Source organism: Grammomys surdaster, unplaced genomic scaffold (genome assembly GCF_004785775.1).
Source record: "Grammomys surdaster isolate TR1022 unplaced genomic scaffold, NIH_TR_1.0 201, whole genome shotgun sequence".
Taxonomy (NCBI): domain Eukaryota; kingdom Metazoa; phylum Chordata; class Mammalia; order Rodentia; family Muridae; genus Grammomys; species Grammomys surdaster.
This window is the reverse complement of record NW_021604646.1, coordinates 8,210,656-8,228,362: the sequence shown is the minus strand read 5'-3', so window position 1 is coordinate 8,228,362 and position 17,707 is coordinate 8,210,656. Positions and strand designations below refer to the sequence as shown.

At 45.9% G+C, this 17,707-nt stretch overlaps 1 protein-coding gene across 2 annotated transcripts; it reads left to right on the top strand.

Annotated features, from left to right (window-relative positions):
* The first annotated feature begins 16 nt into the window (after positions 1–16).
* Positions 17–16,829, top strand: Coq9 (coenzyme Q9). Of its 2 annotated transcripts, none has more exons than XM_028770404.1 (9): positions 17–102; positions 3,888–4,038; positions 6,052–6,187; positions 12,177–12,319; positions 12,534–12,618; positions 13,802–13,906; positions 15,065–15,220; positions 15,542–15,595; positions 16,035–16,829. In XM_028770404.1, exons 1-9 carry the CDS (start codon positions 27–29, stop codon positions 16,068–16,070), a joined length of 942 nt encoding a protein of 313 aa, XP_028626237.1. In that variant the 5' UTR covers positions 17–26; the 3' UTR covers positions 16,071–16,829. The 2 variants fall into 2 exon arrangements, with proteins under 2 accessions (XP_028626237.1, XP_028626238.1); XM_028770405.1 differs by lacking the exon at positions 17–102 and adding an exon at positions 3,075–3,096 and having other exon boundaries at positions 16,035–16,100.
* The last annotated feature ends 878 nt before the right edge of the window (positions 16,830–17,707 follow it).

Genomic DNA, 17,707 nt, shown 5'->3' with positions numbered 1-17,707 from the left:
CCTCAGCGTGCGTGCCCACTTCCAAGATGGCGGCGACGGCAGCAGCGTCTGGTGTCCTCGGCCGGTTGGGCTGGAGGCTCCTGCGGCTGCGGTGCCTGCCCGGTGAGGTGACAGCCGAGCCGGGACGCGGGAGGAAAGCGGGAAGGAGGCGCAGGGCGGATCTGGGCTTGGAGTGGGACGACAGAGGCTGTGGTGGGGGCTAGCAAGGTGAAGGGCATCGGCGTGGAGCCGCTGGAGTCGCGAGCTGGAAAAAGCCACTTACGGGTTTCAGTCTCCGGACTTGAGCTGTGAGGGGCAGTGGGGCAGTCCTGTCACCCCGATTTCCCAGAGGTAATGGAGCTTCAGAGAGGGCTCGGTGTGCCCAAGGTCACAGAGCTCGTCCGCGGCGAAGCGTTCTCAACTCCGTCGCCGTAGGCGCTGTGCCAGCCTCGCTGGAGAAACCGACCGAACAGCTACAGAGAGCGTCCAGTCCGTTCTTTTCCCCAGAGTCAGTTATTGCCACACCATGTCATTAAGCTGGTGACATTCGTCATTGCTGCCATATGCCTCGTATTCTTATTTCCACATTAATTGTAGACGTTTACTTTTAAAAACTTTGTACACTGTCGTTAAGTGGAAAAGCAAAAATCGCTGTCCATAAGTACAATCTTTTCTGCACTGACACGTTAACAAAAAGATATGCAACTAAAATCTCCGTGGGCCAAAGAGATTTCGAAGCCATACTTTGGGGATTCCTTACTTCAAATTTTGTGGTCATTTGCTCCATTTCCTGTGCATATGCCAAATGCTGATGGTTTTGTCCATGAGGTTCTGTGTTTCTTTCCATGTTATTATTTTTCAGTGACTTCCTTTTTGTCATTTTTAGCTAAAGTTTCAAACAAAATATGTTTAGCAAAAATAATGCAATGTGAGCCAACAAATCTGGTCTTAGGTATTTACCCATAAAATTGTGTCCACAAAAAGTTCAAGTGTATTCATGACAACTTTATAATGACAGGGCCCCAAAAAGCCAAACAGTCGTCTTTCTTCAGTACTATTCAAGCAATTTACAACAGGTACCTCCAAAGTACCCATCCCCTTTCTAAACTTTTCGAGACAGAGTCTCACTCTATATCCCTGGCTGACCTGGAACTTGCTATAATATAGACCAGTCTGACCTTGAACTTGCAGAGATTGGCCTGCCCCCTGCCTCCTGAGTGCTTAAAGGAGTGGGTCACCATGCTTTTCTTTTTTATTCGTTTTTTGTTTTGTTTTGGTTTTTGAACTTGTTAGTCCTGTCTCATCCTGAGTTATATAGGAAGACTATGACTCAACATAATATGGGCTGATCTTTTGATTTGTGTGTGTGTTTAAAGCAGTTGAGGTTTAACAAAGATTTCAGTGTAGGCTTATTTAAGCACAAGGGTTGAGGGAAAAAGACAGGCACTGAAAAGACAGATCCAGGAAAATGGCTTTTCAGAGAGTTGAAGAAGACAAAACATTTCTAAGTGTTGTTATAGACTCCTCTAAGAGTTACCTCGACTGATCTTGTGAAACTGTACTAATTAGGGGGGCTCGGCAGTTAGGAGTACATGCTGCTCTTGCAGAGGATGCTAGTCTGCTTCCCAGCACACATGCTGGGCTGCTCATAACCACCGTAACTGCAGCACCAGGGAATCTGATGCCTTCTTCATACCCACACTCAGATTGACACAATATATACATAATTTAAAACTAAATAATGGTCTGGAGAAATGGCTCAGTGGTTAAGATTACTAGCTGTTCTTCCAGAGGACCCAGGTTCAGTTCCTACCAGTCACATGGGTCCAGCAGCCTCTTGTAGCCATGGACACAAGGCATGCAAATGTAGCACGGGCATACATACAGGCAAAACACCCATACACATACATTTAAAATGTATGCTAAGCAGGGCTTGAGAGATGGCTCATTAGGTTAAGGACACTTAGGGTTTTTGCAGATGTCCTGGTTCAGTTCCTAGCCTCCGATTCTGACCTGTGTGGGCATCAGGCAGACATGTGGTACACATGCATACATGCAGCCGAGACACTCATATACATAAACAAATCTTTAAAAATTAGCCAGACAGTGATGGCTCATGCCTTTAAAAAGGCTTTAACCCCAGCATTCAGGAGGCAGAGGCAGGCAGAACTCTTGAGTTCAAGGCCAGCCTGGTCTACCAAGTGAGTTCTAGAACAGCCAGAGCTACACAGAGAAAAACCTGTCTTGAAAAACCAAAGAACCAAATAAATAAATGAATTAAATATACGAAACAAAAGAAACTTTAAAGAAATCCAAGGAGAAGCAAAAACTAATCTAGGGTGTAAGCTTCAGAAAAGAAGAACGGGAGCTAACTGAGAGGGTGAGAGGGGATTTTCTGGGTGATGATAATGCTTGTCTACATAGGACTTGTGTTCTACAAGTGTATGCATTTGCACTGCTTACAGGACCGTGTTTAAGATTTATATATTTCATCTTGTATAAACAGTCCATAAAGGGACAGTGAATAGTAAGCTGTACTGTTAGGTGGGCTACAGTGTTGGAGATGAAGAAGAACTGAGATCTGCAGTAAGTAATGAGAGTAAAGTGGGTTAATGGAGGCATGATAACCGTGCAGCAGCTGGAATGATATGCAGGTGTTCACAGTTCTTCAACTTCTCGACGTGTTTGCAAATTCTGATGGTAAAATGTTGGGAAAAGAAAAAGGTAGTTTCAAACACTGCTGGTATTTCCTAAGGTAATGAGGCTGCAAGCGCCAGGGAGATGGCTCAGAGGGTAAAGTGCTTGAGTGTGAGGACCAGAGTTCTGGTCTTCAGAACCCATAGAGGATGCAGCATGTGGTGGTGCGTGCCTTTGATCCTAGCACTCAGGAGATAGAGATGCAGATTTCTGGAAGTTTGAGGCCAGTCAAGACTGCATAGTGAGACCTTGACCTCCCCCCTCCAGAAGAAGAAGAAGAAGAAGAAGAAGAGGAGGAGGAGGAAGAGGAAGAGGAAGAAGGGGAGGAAGAGGAGGAGGAGAAGGAGGGAGTCACCAAAGGTGGAGTCCAGGGATCTTCACCAAAGGTGGAGTCCAGGGATCTCTAGTGCAGGCTGGCTAGTAAGTAAGACATACTTACTAGCCATATGCTTTTGGGCTTGGTTGAGAGAGGGTTGATTTATGGAGGGCCTGCCGCGGAGAACAGATGCTTTGGGGGTGATTCCCAAAGTTGACCTCAAACCTTCACCTACTTGTGCACGCTCACCCACCCACATACATGCAAACATGCATATGCACACACATACACACAATGCACACAAACATGGAAAGGGAAGAAAAGAAATGCCATGTAAACACTTGGAAGGTAGGCACTGTCATGTTCACATTTAGGGGTACCATAACAACATTGTCATTGAGTAAGTAGAGATTAATACTCTCCATTTGTGGGGTTTTAAAAAACTGTATATTAAGGGGCCAGCAATATGGTTTAGTGGGTAAAGGTGCTTGACACAAACCTGAGCTCCATTGTCAGAAAGTATGTAAAGGTGGGAAGAGAGAACCAGCTCCACAGAGGTGTCCTCTGAGCTCCAAATGTGTCATAGAATGAATATTCATGCACACAGTAGTAATTAAGACAATTATTTTCATCTGCATATTGAGGGAAATGTTTTATACAGAGCCATATAGCTGACCAATGGTAGAAACAGACCAAGAGGACAGCCAGGTCTTATGTTAACTGCATTACATGCCTCAAGGTTCCTGTTTTACTCAAGGTGACTGTGGGTCACTCCACATTGGAATGATGGCTGCAGAAGCATCCCTGCTGTGCATTTCCTCCTCATTACCACTCTGGGTCACAGAGAGTCTTCCATGGTGAATGTCTGTGACCAACAGTCTTGTTTCTATTTCAGTGGCCCACTGCCGATCACCTCTGATGCCACGTGCCTTCCACACTGCCATGGGGTTCAAGTCTTCAGAAGAGCAGAAGCAGCAGCCTCCCCACTCTTCTTCTCAGCAGCATTCTGAGACACAGGGGCCAGAGTTTTCTCGTCCACCCCCCAGGTCAGCATTAGTGTCTACATCTACCCTGTTGCTGGCCATCTTGCATGCTTCAGAATGTATTTCTGTCTTCAGCATCCTCTCCTACCTTCAGACAGTTTTCTTCTTTTCCTTCCTTCCATTCCCTTTCTTATTCCCTCCTCTCTTTTCTTCCTCTCTCCTCTTCTCCTATTCCTTCTTTTCTTTCTGATAGGGTCTGATTTAGCACTTACGTTTTTTGGGTTTTGTTTTTTGAGACAGGGTTTCTCTGTGTAGCCAGGGCTGTCCTGGAACTCACTCTGTAGATCAGGCTGGCCTCAAACCTAGAAATCTGCCTGCCTCTGTAATCAAGTATTGGGATAAAAACCATGCATCACTACTGCTCAGTTCTCTCTCTCTCTCTCTCTCTCTCTCTCTCTCTCTCTCTCTCTCTCTCGTGTGTGTGTGTGTGTGTGTGTGTGCACATGTTGCTCTGTTGCTCTTATTGAGCTGGTAGTACTTACTGTGTATCTCCAGGTTGATAGCTCAAACTTGCCTTGAATTCTGGGAATCTTCCGGCCTGTCTCCTAAATACTGGGATTACAGTTATGCTACTGTGCTTGGCTACTTTCAGTCATTTCTAAGGCTAAAAACAGTGCCTTTTCATTTTAGAAAAGCATTGTGGAAAACACTTGAAATCATACATAGGGATAACTCAGCTAACATAAAAATGTCATTTCTAAGGCTAAAAACAGTGCCTTTTCATTTTAGAAAAGCATTGTGGAAAACACTTGAAATCATACATAGGGATAACTCAGCTAACATAAAAATGTCATTTAGATATTTCTATAAGTTTTTTTTTTTTTAAGCTGAGATCTCACTCTGTAGCCTAGGCAGGATTGAACTCAGTAATCTTTCTGACTCAGCCTCTCAGGTGCTAGAATTATATAGATAAACACCATAAGGAACTCAACAGTAGATTCACAACGTCTTTCCACAGTTTGTATCATTAGATCTGTTTTTCATGTTAATCCTTCCACTGGAAATTGAAATTTCCTCAATAGAAAATTAGAGCATTCATCAGGTTTTCTACAGTTTTGGTTGTTTGAGAAAGGTCTCACTTTGTAGCCCTGGCTAGGCTGGAACTCTGTGTAGACTATGCTGACCTAGAATTCAGAGACCCGCCTACCTCTTTCTCCCAAGTGTCAGGGTAAAGGTTATGTGCTTCCATGCCCAGTCCAGTTTTTCTAGTTTTTTAAAAAGTACTGGGGGGGGTATGTGTATATCTATCTGTTGTGGTATGTGCACATGGGTGCTGGTGTCAAAAGGCCAAGAAGAAGGCATCAGATCTGGAGCATAGCTTATCAACAGCCGTTAGCTGCCCAGTATGAGTGCTGGGAACTGAGCCCTGATCTTCTACAAGGGTAGTAAATGTTCTTCATTGCTGAGATAGTCTCCAGCCCCTGTTTTTTGTTTATTGATTTATTTGAGATGTTCTCATGTAGCTAAGACTGGCCTTTGACTCTGAACTTGCTCCTGTCTTAACCTCTCATGGCTGGGATCGCCAGCATGTACCCAGCTAAAATGCTATGCAACTCAACAAATATTTTTGAGGATCTATACCTGTGAGTAGAATAACCATTTTTCATACTCTCTTGGACTTACAGCCTGGTGCAGACATAAGGAAAGCATTTAATTAACCATGTGCTAGCAGAAGCGTCCAACCTATGACTCTGCAATAAGACCTCCAGATCTATTGAGCTCTATCCATAGCTTTCCCAGGTTGTCTAAGGATGGTCAGCAGAAACCCAGGCTACTACAGCACCATTGTCTTCATATCATAAGAACTCAAATCCCTGGACACTTTCTTACTGAGGGAGGAGGGGAAAGATAATAGGATTCGAACCTTGTTGGTATTAAAACACCCATACTAATGAAGAAGCGAAGCCCCTCTTAACATGCTCAGAGGGGACCCAGAACCTCTGTTTCTAGTTGGCTCATTCTGCATTCCTGGCTGTAGACAGTGAGGTGTAATGTGTGCTGCATTCTGTGTCTCAGGTACACAGACCAGAGTGGAGAGGAGGAAGAGGACTATGAGAGCAAGGAGCAGCTGCAGCATCGCATCTTGACAGCAGCCCTAGAGTTTGTGCCTGCGCATGGCTGGACTGCAGAGGCCATTGCTGAAGGAGCCCAGGTAGGTAGAGGTGAGGGTGGTGCAGCAGAACCCAGAGTCAGAACCCCAAAGGGCCTCATGCTTCCAGCCTAGGTCAGAGCTGCACAGCTACAGGATTGTCTGCGGTTTTTTTTTTTTTTCTTTCTTCCCTATAGGATAGAGATGGCTTGCTTGCTTACTTGTCTTCTGTGTATCTCTCTGTCTCTGTCTATCTGTCTATTGTCTATCTGTCTGTCTGTCTATCTATCTATCTATCTATCGATCGATCGATCGATCGATCGACAGAGTCTCTCTACTTAGCCCTGGCTGTCCTAAAACTTACTATGTAAACCAGGCTGGCCTCAGACTCACAGAGATCCTCCTGCCTCTGCCTGTGTGCTACCAAACCAAGCTATTTTTTAGTTATTAAAAGAATGCACCATAGAGCTGGCTCTTGGGAGTTATGTCCTTAGGCAGCTTGTTTTATAGCAGCAATGTTTGTTTGTTGGTGGCAGGGTCTCTGTGTAGTCGTAGCTGCACTGGAGCCTGCTATCTAGACCAGGCTGGCCTGGAACTCAGAAAGATCCTCCTGTTTCTGCCTCCAAGTTCTGAGACTAAAGGCATGTGCCACTATGCCTGGCTTAAGAAGCACTGTTTTTAATGCATTGATTTAAAAAAAAAATGCTGGGATAGGCATGTGGCTGTGCTACAGTGCTTTCCTAGCCTGCATGAAGCCCTGGGTTTAACTTCTAGTAGCACATAAAACCAAGTGTGAACAAGTCGGTGGTGATGTGGATCTCTGAGTCTGAGGCCAGTCTGGTCCATAGAGTGAGTTCTGGGACAGCCAGGGCTACACAGAGAAACCCTGTCTCTAAAAACAAAACAAAACAACAGCAACAAAAGCCAGGTGTGGTGTTGCATATCTGTAATTCCTTCATGACTCAGAAGAGTCAGAAGGTGGAGTCATGAAGCTCAGAGGTACCAAGTGAATGCAAAGCCAGCCTGCACTACATGCACTCCCTCCTTCCCGTAAAAAGCAAGAAAAGAAAGACATTGCCATTAATCTGTGATATGTCACCAGTTCTGTGAAGCACACTGATTTTGTTTTAAATTATATTTCCTTACTTTTTGTGTGTATATATCTAGTATGTGCTCATGTATAGAAGTCAGAAGGGAAATACCATCTTCTATCAATGTGGGTCTCAGACATTGAATTCAGGTGGTCCTGCCTGCCATGGTGGCAACCTTGGAGCCTTTCTCTGATGAGCCATCTCTATGTCCCCTTTTGTTTTGTTGTGTTTTTCTTTAATTTAGAGACATTATATAGCCAGGGCCAGCTTGGAATTATGTAGACAAGACTGCCCTGAAACTTGTCATGCTGACTCTACCTCCCAAATACTAGAATTACAGGCATGTGCCACCCTGCCCACAGCTTTCAGTGCCTGTTCTTTTGACATGAAAAAAAAAATTAAGAAGATGTTAGTCTATTCTTTAAATACTTACTGAGCAATATAGTGTAGCAGGCACTGTGTCAAGGATGGCGACAGTGAACACATGACAGAGTTCCACCTCCTTTTTTTTTTTTTTTTGGTTTTCGAGACAGGGTTTCTTTATGTAGCCCTGGCTGTCCTGGCACTCACTCTGTAGACCAGGCTGGCCTCAACTCAGAAATCCGCCTGCCTCTGCCTCCCAAGTGTTGGGATTAAAGGCGTGCCACCACCACTGCCCAGCCAGAATTTCTCCTCTTGTTGAACTCAGTCCAGTAATATTTTTCTTTAAACTTAAGGATTTATGTTTATTTTATGTGTGTGTTTTGCCCCCATGTATGTATATGCAGCATGTATGTACCTGTGCCTAAAGAGGGAGCATGGAATCTCTCAGGACAGATGACAATGTGGTTGTGAGCTGCCATATAGGTGTTAGATCAGCAAATATTCTTTTTGTTCTTCTTAAGATTTATTTATTTATTTTATGCATATGAGTACACTATAGCTGTCTTCAGACACACCAGAAGAGGGCATCAGATCCCTCACAACACAGTCACAATGTGGTTGCTGGGAATTGAACTCATGACCTCTGGAGGAGCAATCAGTGCTCTTAACTGCTGAGCAGTCAGTCTTTCCAGCCCACAGCTAGTATTCCTAACTGCTGAGTATTCTCTCCAGTCTCCGGAGTCTGACACTATTTATGTGTGCAATGCTGGGATTGAAGTAGATCCTCAGGCATGTTAGTTAAAGCACTCTTTGCCACTCAACGATGACCCAAAGCTTCTTTTTTTATAAGCTTTTAAAATTACTTTCATTTCCATGTGTATGGGTGTTATGGGTGTGTGTCTGCCCACCACATGCATGCCTGATGCCTGTAGAGGCTGGAAGAAGTTGTTGGTTCTTCCTATATGGATTGGACTTACAGTAGATGGTTGCAAGCTGCCATGTGGGTGCTGGGAATTGAACCCCGTCCTCCGGAAGAGCAAGTGCTCTAATCACTGAGCCATCCCTCCAGTTCCTACACTTTATTTTAAGACAGGGTCTTCTTTTGCTAATTTAGCCAGACTGCCTTAAAGTCACACCAGCCCAAGCAAGTCTTATTTATTGTATGTTGAGAATGGGAACTTAGCCTAAAGTATGCTAACTAAGTGTTAGCATTACTGAGTTTTTACTATCCATTATATTCTGGGGCTAGCATACAAAGAAATGAGTTTCATTATGACTTTTCATACCTCTATATTATTATTCTGTTTGCATTCATTAGTCCCTATTCCTCTTCTGCCTGATTTCTCTCTTGTTGATCTTTCTTCTTCCTCCCCAAATAGGTTCCCATCTGCTTTTAAGACATATATTCTATTACATTCCCTTGTCCCTCATTTTTAGACCTCTTCCTCCCTCATAGTCTTTCTATTTCATGTCACATGCACACGAATCTAAATTCTGCTCATGAGAGAACACTTTGAAGTATGTGTTTTTCTGAACCTAGCTTATTTCACTTATCAAAATGATACCCAGTTTCATCAGCCTTCTTATGAAAGCCTTCATCTCACTCTTTACATCTGACTATAGTTCTTTTATGTATATTTGCAACATTTTCTTTATCTGTTCATCTGTTAATGGGCAGATCAGGACGGGATCCATGTCTTGACTATTGAGAGTAGTATAACAATAAACACGAGTGTACAAGTATCTCTGTAAACGATGACTTAGCCTGCTTAAAGCACACACCAAGGTGTGGTATAGCTAGATCAGACAGTAGTTCTCTTTCAGTTTGTTGAGAACCTCCATACTGATGTCCACAGTGCCTGTACCAGTTTACATGCCACCAGTGATGTTTAAAGTTCCCACCTTCTTTATCAACAGGCACAGTAGCTCATGCCTGGAATCCCAGTGCTTGAGAGAGGAATATCGCTCCAAGTTGGAGGCCAGTAAACCCTATAGTCCAGGCCTGCCTGAGATAGTGAAGTACTCTCCAGGTTCCTCTTTTCTTATTCTTGCCATCATTTCTTGTCACTTGTTTTCTTGAAGCTAGCCATTCTGTCCAGGGTGAACTGGAGTCTTTTGTTTGTTTCAAGATAGTCACTTGTTGGCTAGACGGGGCTCAGATTTGCTGTATATCTGAACTCCAAACTACTGATCTCCCTACTTCTGCCTTCCAAGGATTGGAATTACAGGTTTGTGCCACCATGCCCAGCCCTCAAAGCAGTTTTGTTTTAAATGAAATTTGTTGTTGTTTTGTTGTTGTTGTTATTGAGTGTGGATGAATTTGTGTGTGTGTGTGTGTGTGTGTGTGTGTATGGGTGCATGCATGAGAGGGGGGGAGAGAGAGAGAGAGAGAGAGAGAGAGAGAGAGAGAGAGAGAGAGAGAGAGAATATGAACATGAGAATATCAACCACTTGTAGGGCATTGGTTCTCTTGGAGCCAGAGTTAGAGGAGATTATAAGCTACCCAGTGAGGGTGCTGGGAACTGAACTGAAGACAAGAACAGCTCCTGGAAACTAGGAGTGGAGCTGTATTTCTTCACAGGCTTCATTCTCTGGGTCTAGCATTTTGCCTGTGTATTTCTGATTTGTTAGCACCTAGCCCTCCTCCAAACTGGAGGTGTCAAGCAAACATAGGGGTCTGAACTTAAACTTGAGGAACTAGCAGACCTCCAGATGTCTGTTTGAGTATTCTAGCATGTGTCAGGATGTGAGTGTATGGGCAAGAGCATAAAGTGGAGAGAGAATACCAGTGTTATGCAGTGACTCACGCCTGTTCCCAACACTAGGAGTCTGAGGCAAGATAACTGCTGCATATTTGAGGGCAGCCTGGGCTACATATTGAGAACCTATCAAGAGAGTGGCTGGGAAGGAGGGTATAGGGGTAGGTCTGGGTTACAGCATCTTAGTACTGGAGAAAGAACAAAAGCCATCTTCTGTTGGTTACTATAGCAATAGCTATTGGGATCCTGGGTCAGAATCAGAGCAGGAGAGCTGTAGCATGGAAGAAGTAGGAACCATTAGGCTGACAAGGCTGTCAGGAGGGGAAGCAGACTGGAAGGAGAGCATGGTTGAACACAAGGGAAGAGGAGGGAATCGTAAGTGAGGGTGCAGATGATAGAAGGTGGCAGGCAAAACCAAACCCATGCGATTCAATTCCTAAGGCAGGGTTTGCAAGATCTGGAGAACAGGTGGAAGGACTGGCCTCGGACATGTTAGGAACAGAGTTGGAGAAGAAAACTTTGGGGTTGTTGTTTTTTGTTTTTGAGAGGATCTTCCTATGTAGCCCTGGCTGTCCTGGGTCTCACTATATAGATGAGGCTAGCCTCAAACTCACCAGGTTTAGTTTCTGAACATTAAGGGAATTCCCATGGAATGACTTTTGTTTTCTTCATGTGCATGTGATAGCCTGGAGAACCTGAGGTTAGGAAGGAGTGGAGGGCAGCAAAAATTTGTGGGAGAGGGCAGAAATTGATAGAACAAATGTGAGAGAAATTAATAAAATTGTTTGGAAAAATTGGATGAAACGGAATTTTCTGAAGGGGCTTTCCGCACCTGCTTATCTTCTTTTGTTCTGGGTGTATGATACCTATGGACCCTGCCAACCCAGTTTGTGGTGAGAGCTGTAAGCCTCAGTTTCTTGTTTTGTAAAGTATAGCCACGACATGCCCACTGAGCCGAGCCAGTATGCAGTTTGGTGAGATGGTACGTGCAGTGTGCACGGCGGCCTGCAGTGGTTGGGCAGCTGCTGTTCATGTGATAGCTGTGCTCTCCTACAGGAGAGAGGCAGTTCTCCCGTCCAGCAGGAGGAATTCACGCTAATGTGGTTTTGTTCCTTTCCTGCCATCTGTTCCTACTGCCATCAAGGTCCCGCCTGCATAGGATGCCCAACAAACAATATGGAGCAGGGAAGCAAAGGGCATCTCTGACTTATTTAATTCCTCAGTGCATCCAATAGAAAACAAATGTGTTTTAAACAACTGACAGACGCATGAGGTGTAACTCGTGGGTTAAAAAGCCGGAATCGGAAACCAAATAAATACTTTGTTTCTGTGTTGCTTTAGGGTGGTTTGGTTTGGGTTGGGTTGGGTTTGGTTTTGGTTTTGGTTTTTTAAGAGATAAGATCTCTCTGTGTAGCCCTGGCTGTCCTGAAATTCAATCTGTAGACCAGGTTGGCCTCAGATTCAAAGGTCTGCCTGTCTCTGCCTCCCGAGTCCTAGGATTAAAGACATGCCATCACCACAGCCTTGTGTTGGGGTTTTTTTCACAGTAACAGAAATGAAACTAGAACCTTTCCATACTAAGCAAGATTCCTATGGTAGACTCCTGACTTTTATGTGTGGTTGTACACCCATCCTCGAGCCAGCCACTGACCTCCAACATGTAGACCTGGAGTCAGGCTTTGCACAGATTAAGGACTTGGTGGACCAGTGGTGGTCACTGAAATCACAGGAGCATAGCATTAGGGATCGCCGTTGAAGACCCGGCCTCTGTTAAAGGGTGAGGTATTGGGAAGCAGGCTAGAGTGCTTACCCACCACTCTGCTATTTTCTCTCCTGTAGTCCTTGGGTCTCTCCAGCGCAGCAGCCAGCATGTTTGGGAGCGATGGCAGTGAGCTGATCCTGCACTTTGTGACCCAGTGCAATGCTCGCCTCAACCACGTGCTGGAAGAGGAGCAGAAGCTGGTGCAGCTGGGCCAGGCAGAGTAAGTTTCGTGGCATGATAGCTCAAAGTGGCAGCCAGGGATCGGCCACTTGCCCCACTAGCTGTCCCCAGGAAGCTGATAAAAGAAGTGCCCAGAGTAGTGCTAACAGCCTGGACAGGTCTGAAATCCAGCAGCCATTCCTCCCGGGGCTGCATAGGAAGTGTGGCCCCAGCTTTTGAACTAGAAACACACTGTTTTCTTTTCCCTCTTCCAGGAAGAGGAAGACAGACCAGTTCCTGAGGGATGCAGTGGAAACCAGACTGAGGATGCTGATCCCCTACATTGAGCACTGGCCCCGGGTACAGAATCCATATTGAGCTCCAGAGCAGCAGTAGTACCGCCCCATCCTCAGCACCGTGCACTTGGAGGACCTAGCACGCCACTGAGACATTAAAAGCACTCACCATGGGACCAGCAAAGCATAGTGCACTTGGCAGAGCTAGATTCTTGCTAGGGAGTAGCCATAGGGTAGGGAGTATAAATTCATGGACTTGTGAGTGGCCCTACATACTAGCTCATATCATAGGTGGACCAGTAGCCCAAGTGTGCCACCAGACCTTCAAGGAGGAACCGTCTTCCTTGAGTAAGGTCACAGCAGTCTGAGCTTGTATCAGCCATCTTTGCTGGATGAATGCCCTGTTGTGTTCCAGATCTGGAAGGCTGGGGCTTCTCGCTGTATTGCTAGAGTAGTGTCTGCAAGAGGAGGATTCATTGCAAGTACTTTGCTTCCCTTTTCTAAAGCTTCCCTTTCTCCTTTCTGGAGCGTGTCGTAGTGTGGGCCTTTTCTGAGTTAAGAAAGCACCCAGCATCCTCTGTCCAGCTACAAGACTTGACTATGTAGGAACTTGGCCTTGGGCGGCAGCTGATGGACTTTGATCACCTGTGTCACATAAAGCCCGGGCAGAGCAGTATTGGGTTTCAGCTGCCTAGGTCAACACAGGCCTGCCTTTTGGGCTACTTTGTAAGGGGATGCTTTTCACTACTGAAGGGCCTCTCTGCCAGCCTCACAGCCAAGAGGATTATAGAGTAGGTGAAGCGTTAAGAGCTTGTTAGCTAAGGCCCAGAGAAATGGTATTTGCTAAAGGAGGCTCTCAGATCAGTGCTGGCACTAGTATCATCTGGGGGGAATTTTGCCTATTGGGAATAGGAATCAACTTGAGTTAAGCAAGGCAACAGGAATCTATTGTGACAGAATAGGGTGCCCGTCTCATCCTTGCTCCAGGACTCTTAGACAGGAGTGACCCCTTCAGCTATCAGTATTCCCAATTTCAGATGTTGGCCTAGAGAATCTGATTAGATCATCTTAGGACAAAACCATATCCTTGGCCTCATCACCGCTAGTCAAGGTTTCTTAGTACTACCTCCACCCATGATGACTTTCAAAGAGCAAGAACTAGGACGACCCCCATGACCCTCCCATATGAGCCCTGTGTGTGCTGCTCTTAGGTGTATATGTTACCTCCTCTGTCATTTGTTCTTCAGGCTGTCAGCATCCTCCTGCTCCCTCACAACATCCCACCCAGCCTGAACTTGCTCACCAGCATGGTGGATGACATGTGGCATTACGCTGGGGACCAGTCCACTGACGTGAGTGTTTTCAGTAGGCCCATAGATAGCTAGCAAAGGCTTGGGTTTTCTTAAAGTTTGTGAAATTTCTTTGATCAGAAAAGTCTGGAAGGGCAGCAGTGTCATTCCTATTTCAGGAGGAAAGGTCCTTGATGAGCCAGAGAGGCATCCGGGTCATTATCATTCAGGGACCATCATTTGAGCATGAGCTGGTGACTGTCCTTCCCGCTTGTAGAGGTGGCACAGGCCTTGGGGCCTTATGATGGTGCTGCCTTAATCATCTCCCCTCAGTCTCCTAAGACATAGATTCTGCAGCAGAATTCCTCCATGTGTGCTTTTGCTGAGACTGAGAGAAAAACATGGAGACACCCATTGCTTTAAAAAGAAACTCCTCCCTGCCTTGACCTGTTTTGTTGAGAGACCAATAAGTCCCTTTTAAGCAGGCACAAGGAAGAATATGACTTGTTAATGCCACCATATTTCTGGTGGGATATTAAAAAAAAACAAAATATACCTTCATAAAGGAAATTAAAATGTGGTGGCACTTTGTGTCTGTCTTCAAGGATGGGAAGGTACACAGCAGCTGTACACTCCCACCATACTTATAACAAAGTGCTCTAATAAACTTTGTCTGTGTGGGAATATACCACCAGCAGAGATGGTGGGAGAACAAAATTAGAAAGCAAAGAAATTAAAGGAATAAAACACCAAGCAGCTGAGCTGGTCCTCCAAAGAGCAGTTACTAGGGCTGGCAGAAGTCACCAGGGACTCGAACTCTCAGCTTCGCCCAGGTGTTATAACCTGCCCCTGATGCTGCCTCAGCCCTCCCCATGTGGCTAAGATTTAGTCATGGCGATCGGATCGTAGAACCTCCCCAGGACTTGGAGGGTTGGGTATTTCACCAATCAAATCATCTGGGCTGCTGGTTAAACCTGGTTCCTGGTGCTTAGTTCAGACCCTCTGACTCAACCTAGGAGCTTACAGTTTTAATCTCACAGGCAATTTTGATAACCAGCCAAGTTCAGGATAGTAGTGTCCAGAGAGCTATATGTGTCAGTGAGGGAGAGAAGAAATGAGGAAAGAGCCTGGGTGTCCCTGAGGCCTTGAGTGGGAAGAACCCAAGACTCCCTTAACCCACAGAGCTGTGATTCCCCACCTGCTGGGTGGCTCTCTCTGCAGTTTAACTGGTACACCCGCCGTGCCGTGCTGGCTGGCATCTACAACACGACAGAGCTGGTGATGATGCAGGATTCCTCCCCAGACTTTGAAGATACTTGGCGTTTCCTGGAAAACCGGATTAATGATGCAATGAACATGGGCCACACGGCTAAGCAGGTAGCTGGGGACTGGCCATTTGGAATCCCTTTACAGTAGGCACACCCGTCTGTCTCAAACATGTGATCACCTGGCTGTTTTCTTGCTTCCTGTTGTCCTTAACTGACTGTCCTGAAGGCCTTCTAGCTGTTTCTTCCTCATGCTAGCCCTTCCTTACCAGTCTGTCTGTCTGTTTGTGGTTGTATTGTCCATAGGCTCTTTCCCAGTACACTAAGCCACCTTGACTCTACCGTGAGGCTCATAGGCTTCCTGAATTGTCCTTTCTGTTTCACCTTTGAGCTCACTCTGGGGGCTTAAGATACTGACCCAGGCTCCTCTTAGGTGAAGTCCACTGGAGAGGCACTGGTGCAAGGACTGATGGGTGCAGCAGTCACGGTGAGTACTGCCCAGTTCACACTGCCTCCCTCCCATTTCACTCTGGTCCCGTGCTTTTCGTAATGTGTCACCAACCCATGTAGCTTTGGAGCCTTTAACTGAAGCTGAATACAACCTTGGGCTATCCTCAGTATCTTCTCGAATGTCCTAGCCCTTCCCTGTTGTCATCAAGAAACAATTGCTAGAGCAGGGGCCATGCACACCTGTATCCATCACTCATTATGCTAAAGCAGGAGGATAAAAAGTTCCAGGACAGCATGGCCAAATGGCAGACTCCCCACTCCCCACCCCGCAGAGAAGACCACCTCTGCCTCTGGGACCCCAGTATGCTTGAATCTTTGTCCTAGCTATACCTGCTGCCTTGAATACCCCAGGCTTTCCCATTGTTTTAGAGGTAAGGCAAGCTTCACCACTCTCTGTGCTTCTATCCCTCTGTTAGCTCAAGAACCTGACGGGTCTAAACCAGCGCCGGTGAGAGAAGGGGAACCCATGTGCCTGGAAGGAGCAGCAGTAGACATGAAGGGCTTTGACAAGATGCACTACCCACTGAGCAGGATGTTAATGAGGACACACTGAAGAACCTAGAGTCGTATGACAGCCACAAGGCTGGAAATCACAATGCACTTGCTACAGTTCTGACCTGGAATTGGGCCACTTCTTCAGTTCCTAATACGAGGCCTGGCCTCCTGATGCCTTTTGCATTGCAGCTATGTGTTTGAGAAATGAGATTCACATCCAAGGCTTCAAACCACAGAAACTGGGCATGACTCTGCCATGCTGTCACAGGCATCTTGATCATGTCTTGACCTTAGAATTGCTCTCTAGGAGCCGGGCATGGTGACATATACTTGTATTCTCAGCACTCAGGAGACTGCTACAGTAGCAGGATTGAGGGTTCAGAGGCAGGCTTGTCTATCTAGAGAATTACAAGCCTGCTTGAGCTGTATACCGTGATCCTGTCAAACAAAATACCCTGAGAAATATTCTTAGGGGCTCACAACCAAGGTCCAAAGGTAACATAGTGGGAGCTCTTCCCCAGCACAGGGCAGACAGTGTGCTCACAAATGTATTTGCCACTGGCCATTGCTCCTCTGGATCCCCTCAGAAAGCTGCCTCACCTAGTCAGGTGCCTTTTGGACAGTCATGCTGAGCCTGGCGTCACAGATACCAGCATGCATTGCAGGATCATTATTGTATTTAGAATCTGTAAAAATAATAAATATATTTGAAACAATTTCTTCTTGTTTTGTCTAAACAATGTCCACCTAGACAGTGTCGAGTATCCAAGACCCCAGCAGTAGACAGTAGTATATGGAAGAACTCTGAGTTCTGGCTGTGGCACTTCCTCACACTACAGGGCCACCATGACAGCCTTGCCTCCCTGGGCCCAATCAAATGAGGGTAATCCCAGGCCATGAGCTCCTTGTCTCCTTGTAGTCTCTGACTACTTGAAGGCGGTCCTCCAGCCTCTACACTGGCTCTGTTTCCTTTGAGCCCATGGTTAGCACTGTCTTCTGCTATACTCTCCTGTTTAAATCAGCTGATGGGGAAAGTTGAGCTTCAGATCTTGTCACTGAGTTGTCAGGCTCTTTCTGTATTTCTCTGATTTTTTTTTTTTATGTCTCAACATCCCATAAAGTTACTGCCATATAATTACACTTCATCTTTTCTCCATCCTTTGTAGCATCCCTCTCAGCAGACAAGTGTGATTCATGGTTCACAGGGTGGTGTGCGTTGTGGGGCGGGCCCCCCTCCATCAATGCCTTTATCTCAGGAAGAAATGTCACTCCTGGCTACAGCAACTCTTTATTCTCTGGCAACTCTGCCCTCTAAATGTACTTCCTTCAGGGTTCTGTTTAAGGGCCTCTTTTCTCAATGTGAACAGCCACCACATTTTAGAGGCCCATTTAAACTCTTCAGGTGCAACTACACAGATCTGTAGACATGGAGAGCGTTACATCTACTTCAGAAGTTCATCATCCGACCAAGGGGAGAAAGAAAAATGTGTGTATCATCTAACATATGGGCGATGTTGGAGTATACGTCGGGGACCTTTGAGGTGGCTCAGTGGGTGAGAGCACAAGCAGTCAGGCTTGGTGTCCTTCCACACGT

What these genes read in the sequence shown, in the direction of transcription:
- Coq9 (XM_028770404.1), top strand. Translation starts at nt 27, where the DNA reads ATGGCGGCGACGGCAGCAGCGTCTGGTGTCCTCGGCCGGTTGGGCTGG. An exon ending in CCATTGCTGAAGGAGCCCAG is followed by an intron (nt 6,188 to 12,176) that starts GTAGGTAGAGGT and finishes TCTCTCCTGTAG; the next exon opens with TCCTTGGGTCTCTCCAGCGC. An exon ending in CTGGGGACCAGTCCACTGAC is followed by an intron (nt 13,907 to 15,064) that starts GTGAGTGTTTTC and finishes CTCTCTCTGCAG; the next exon opens with TTTAACTGGTACACCCGCCG.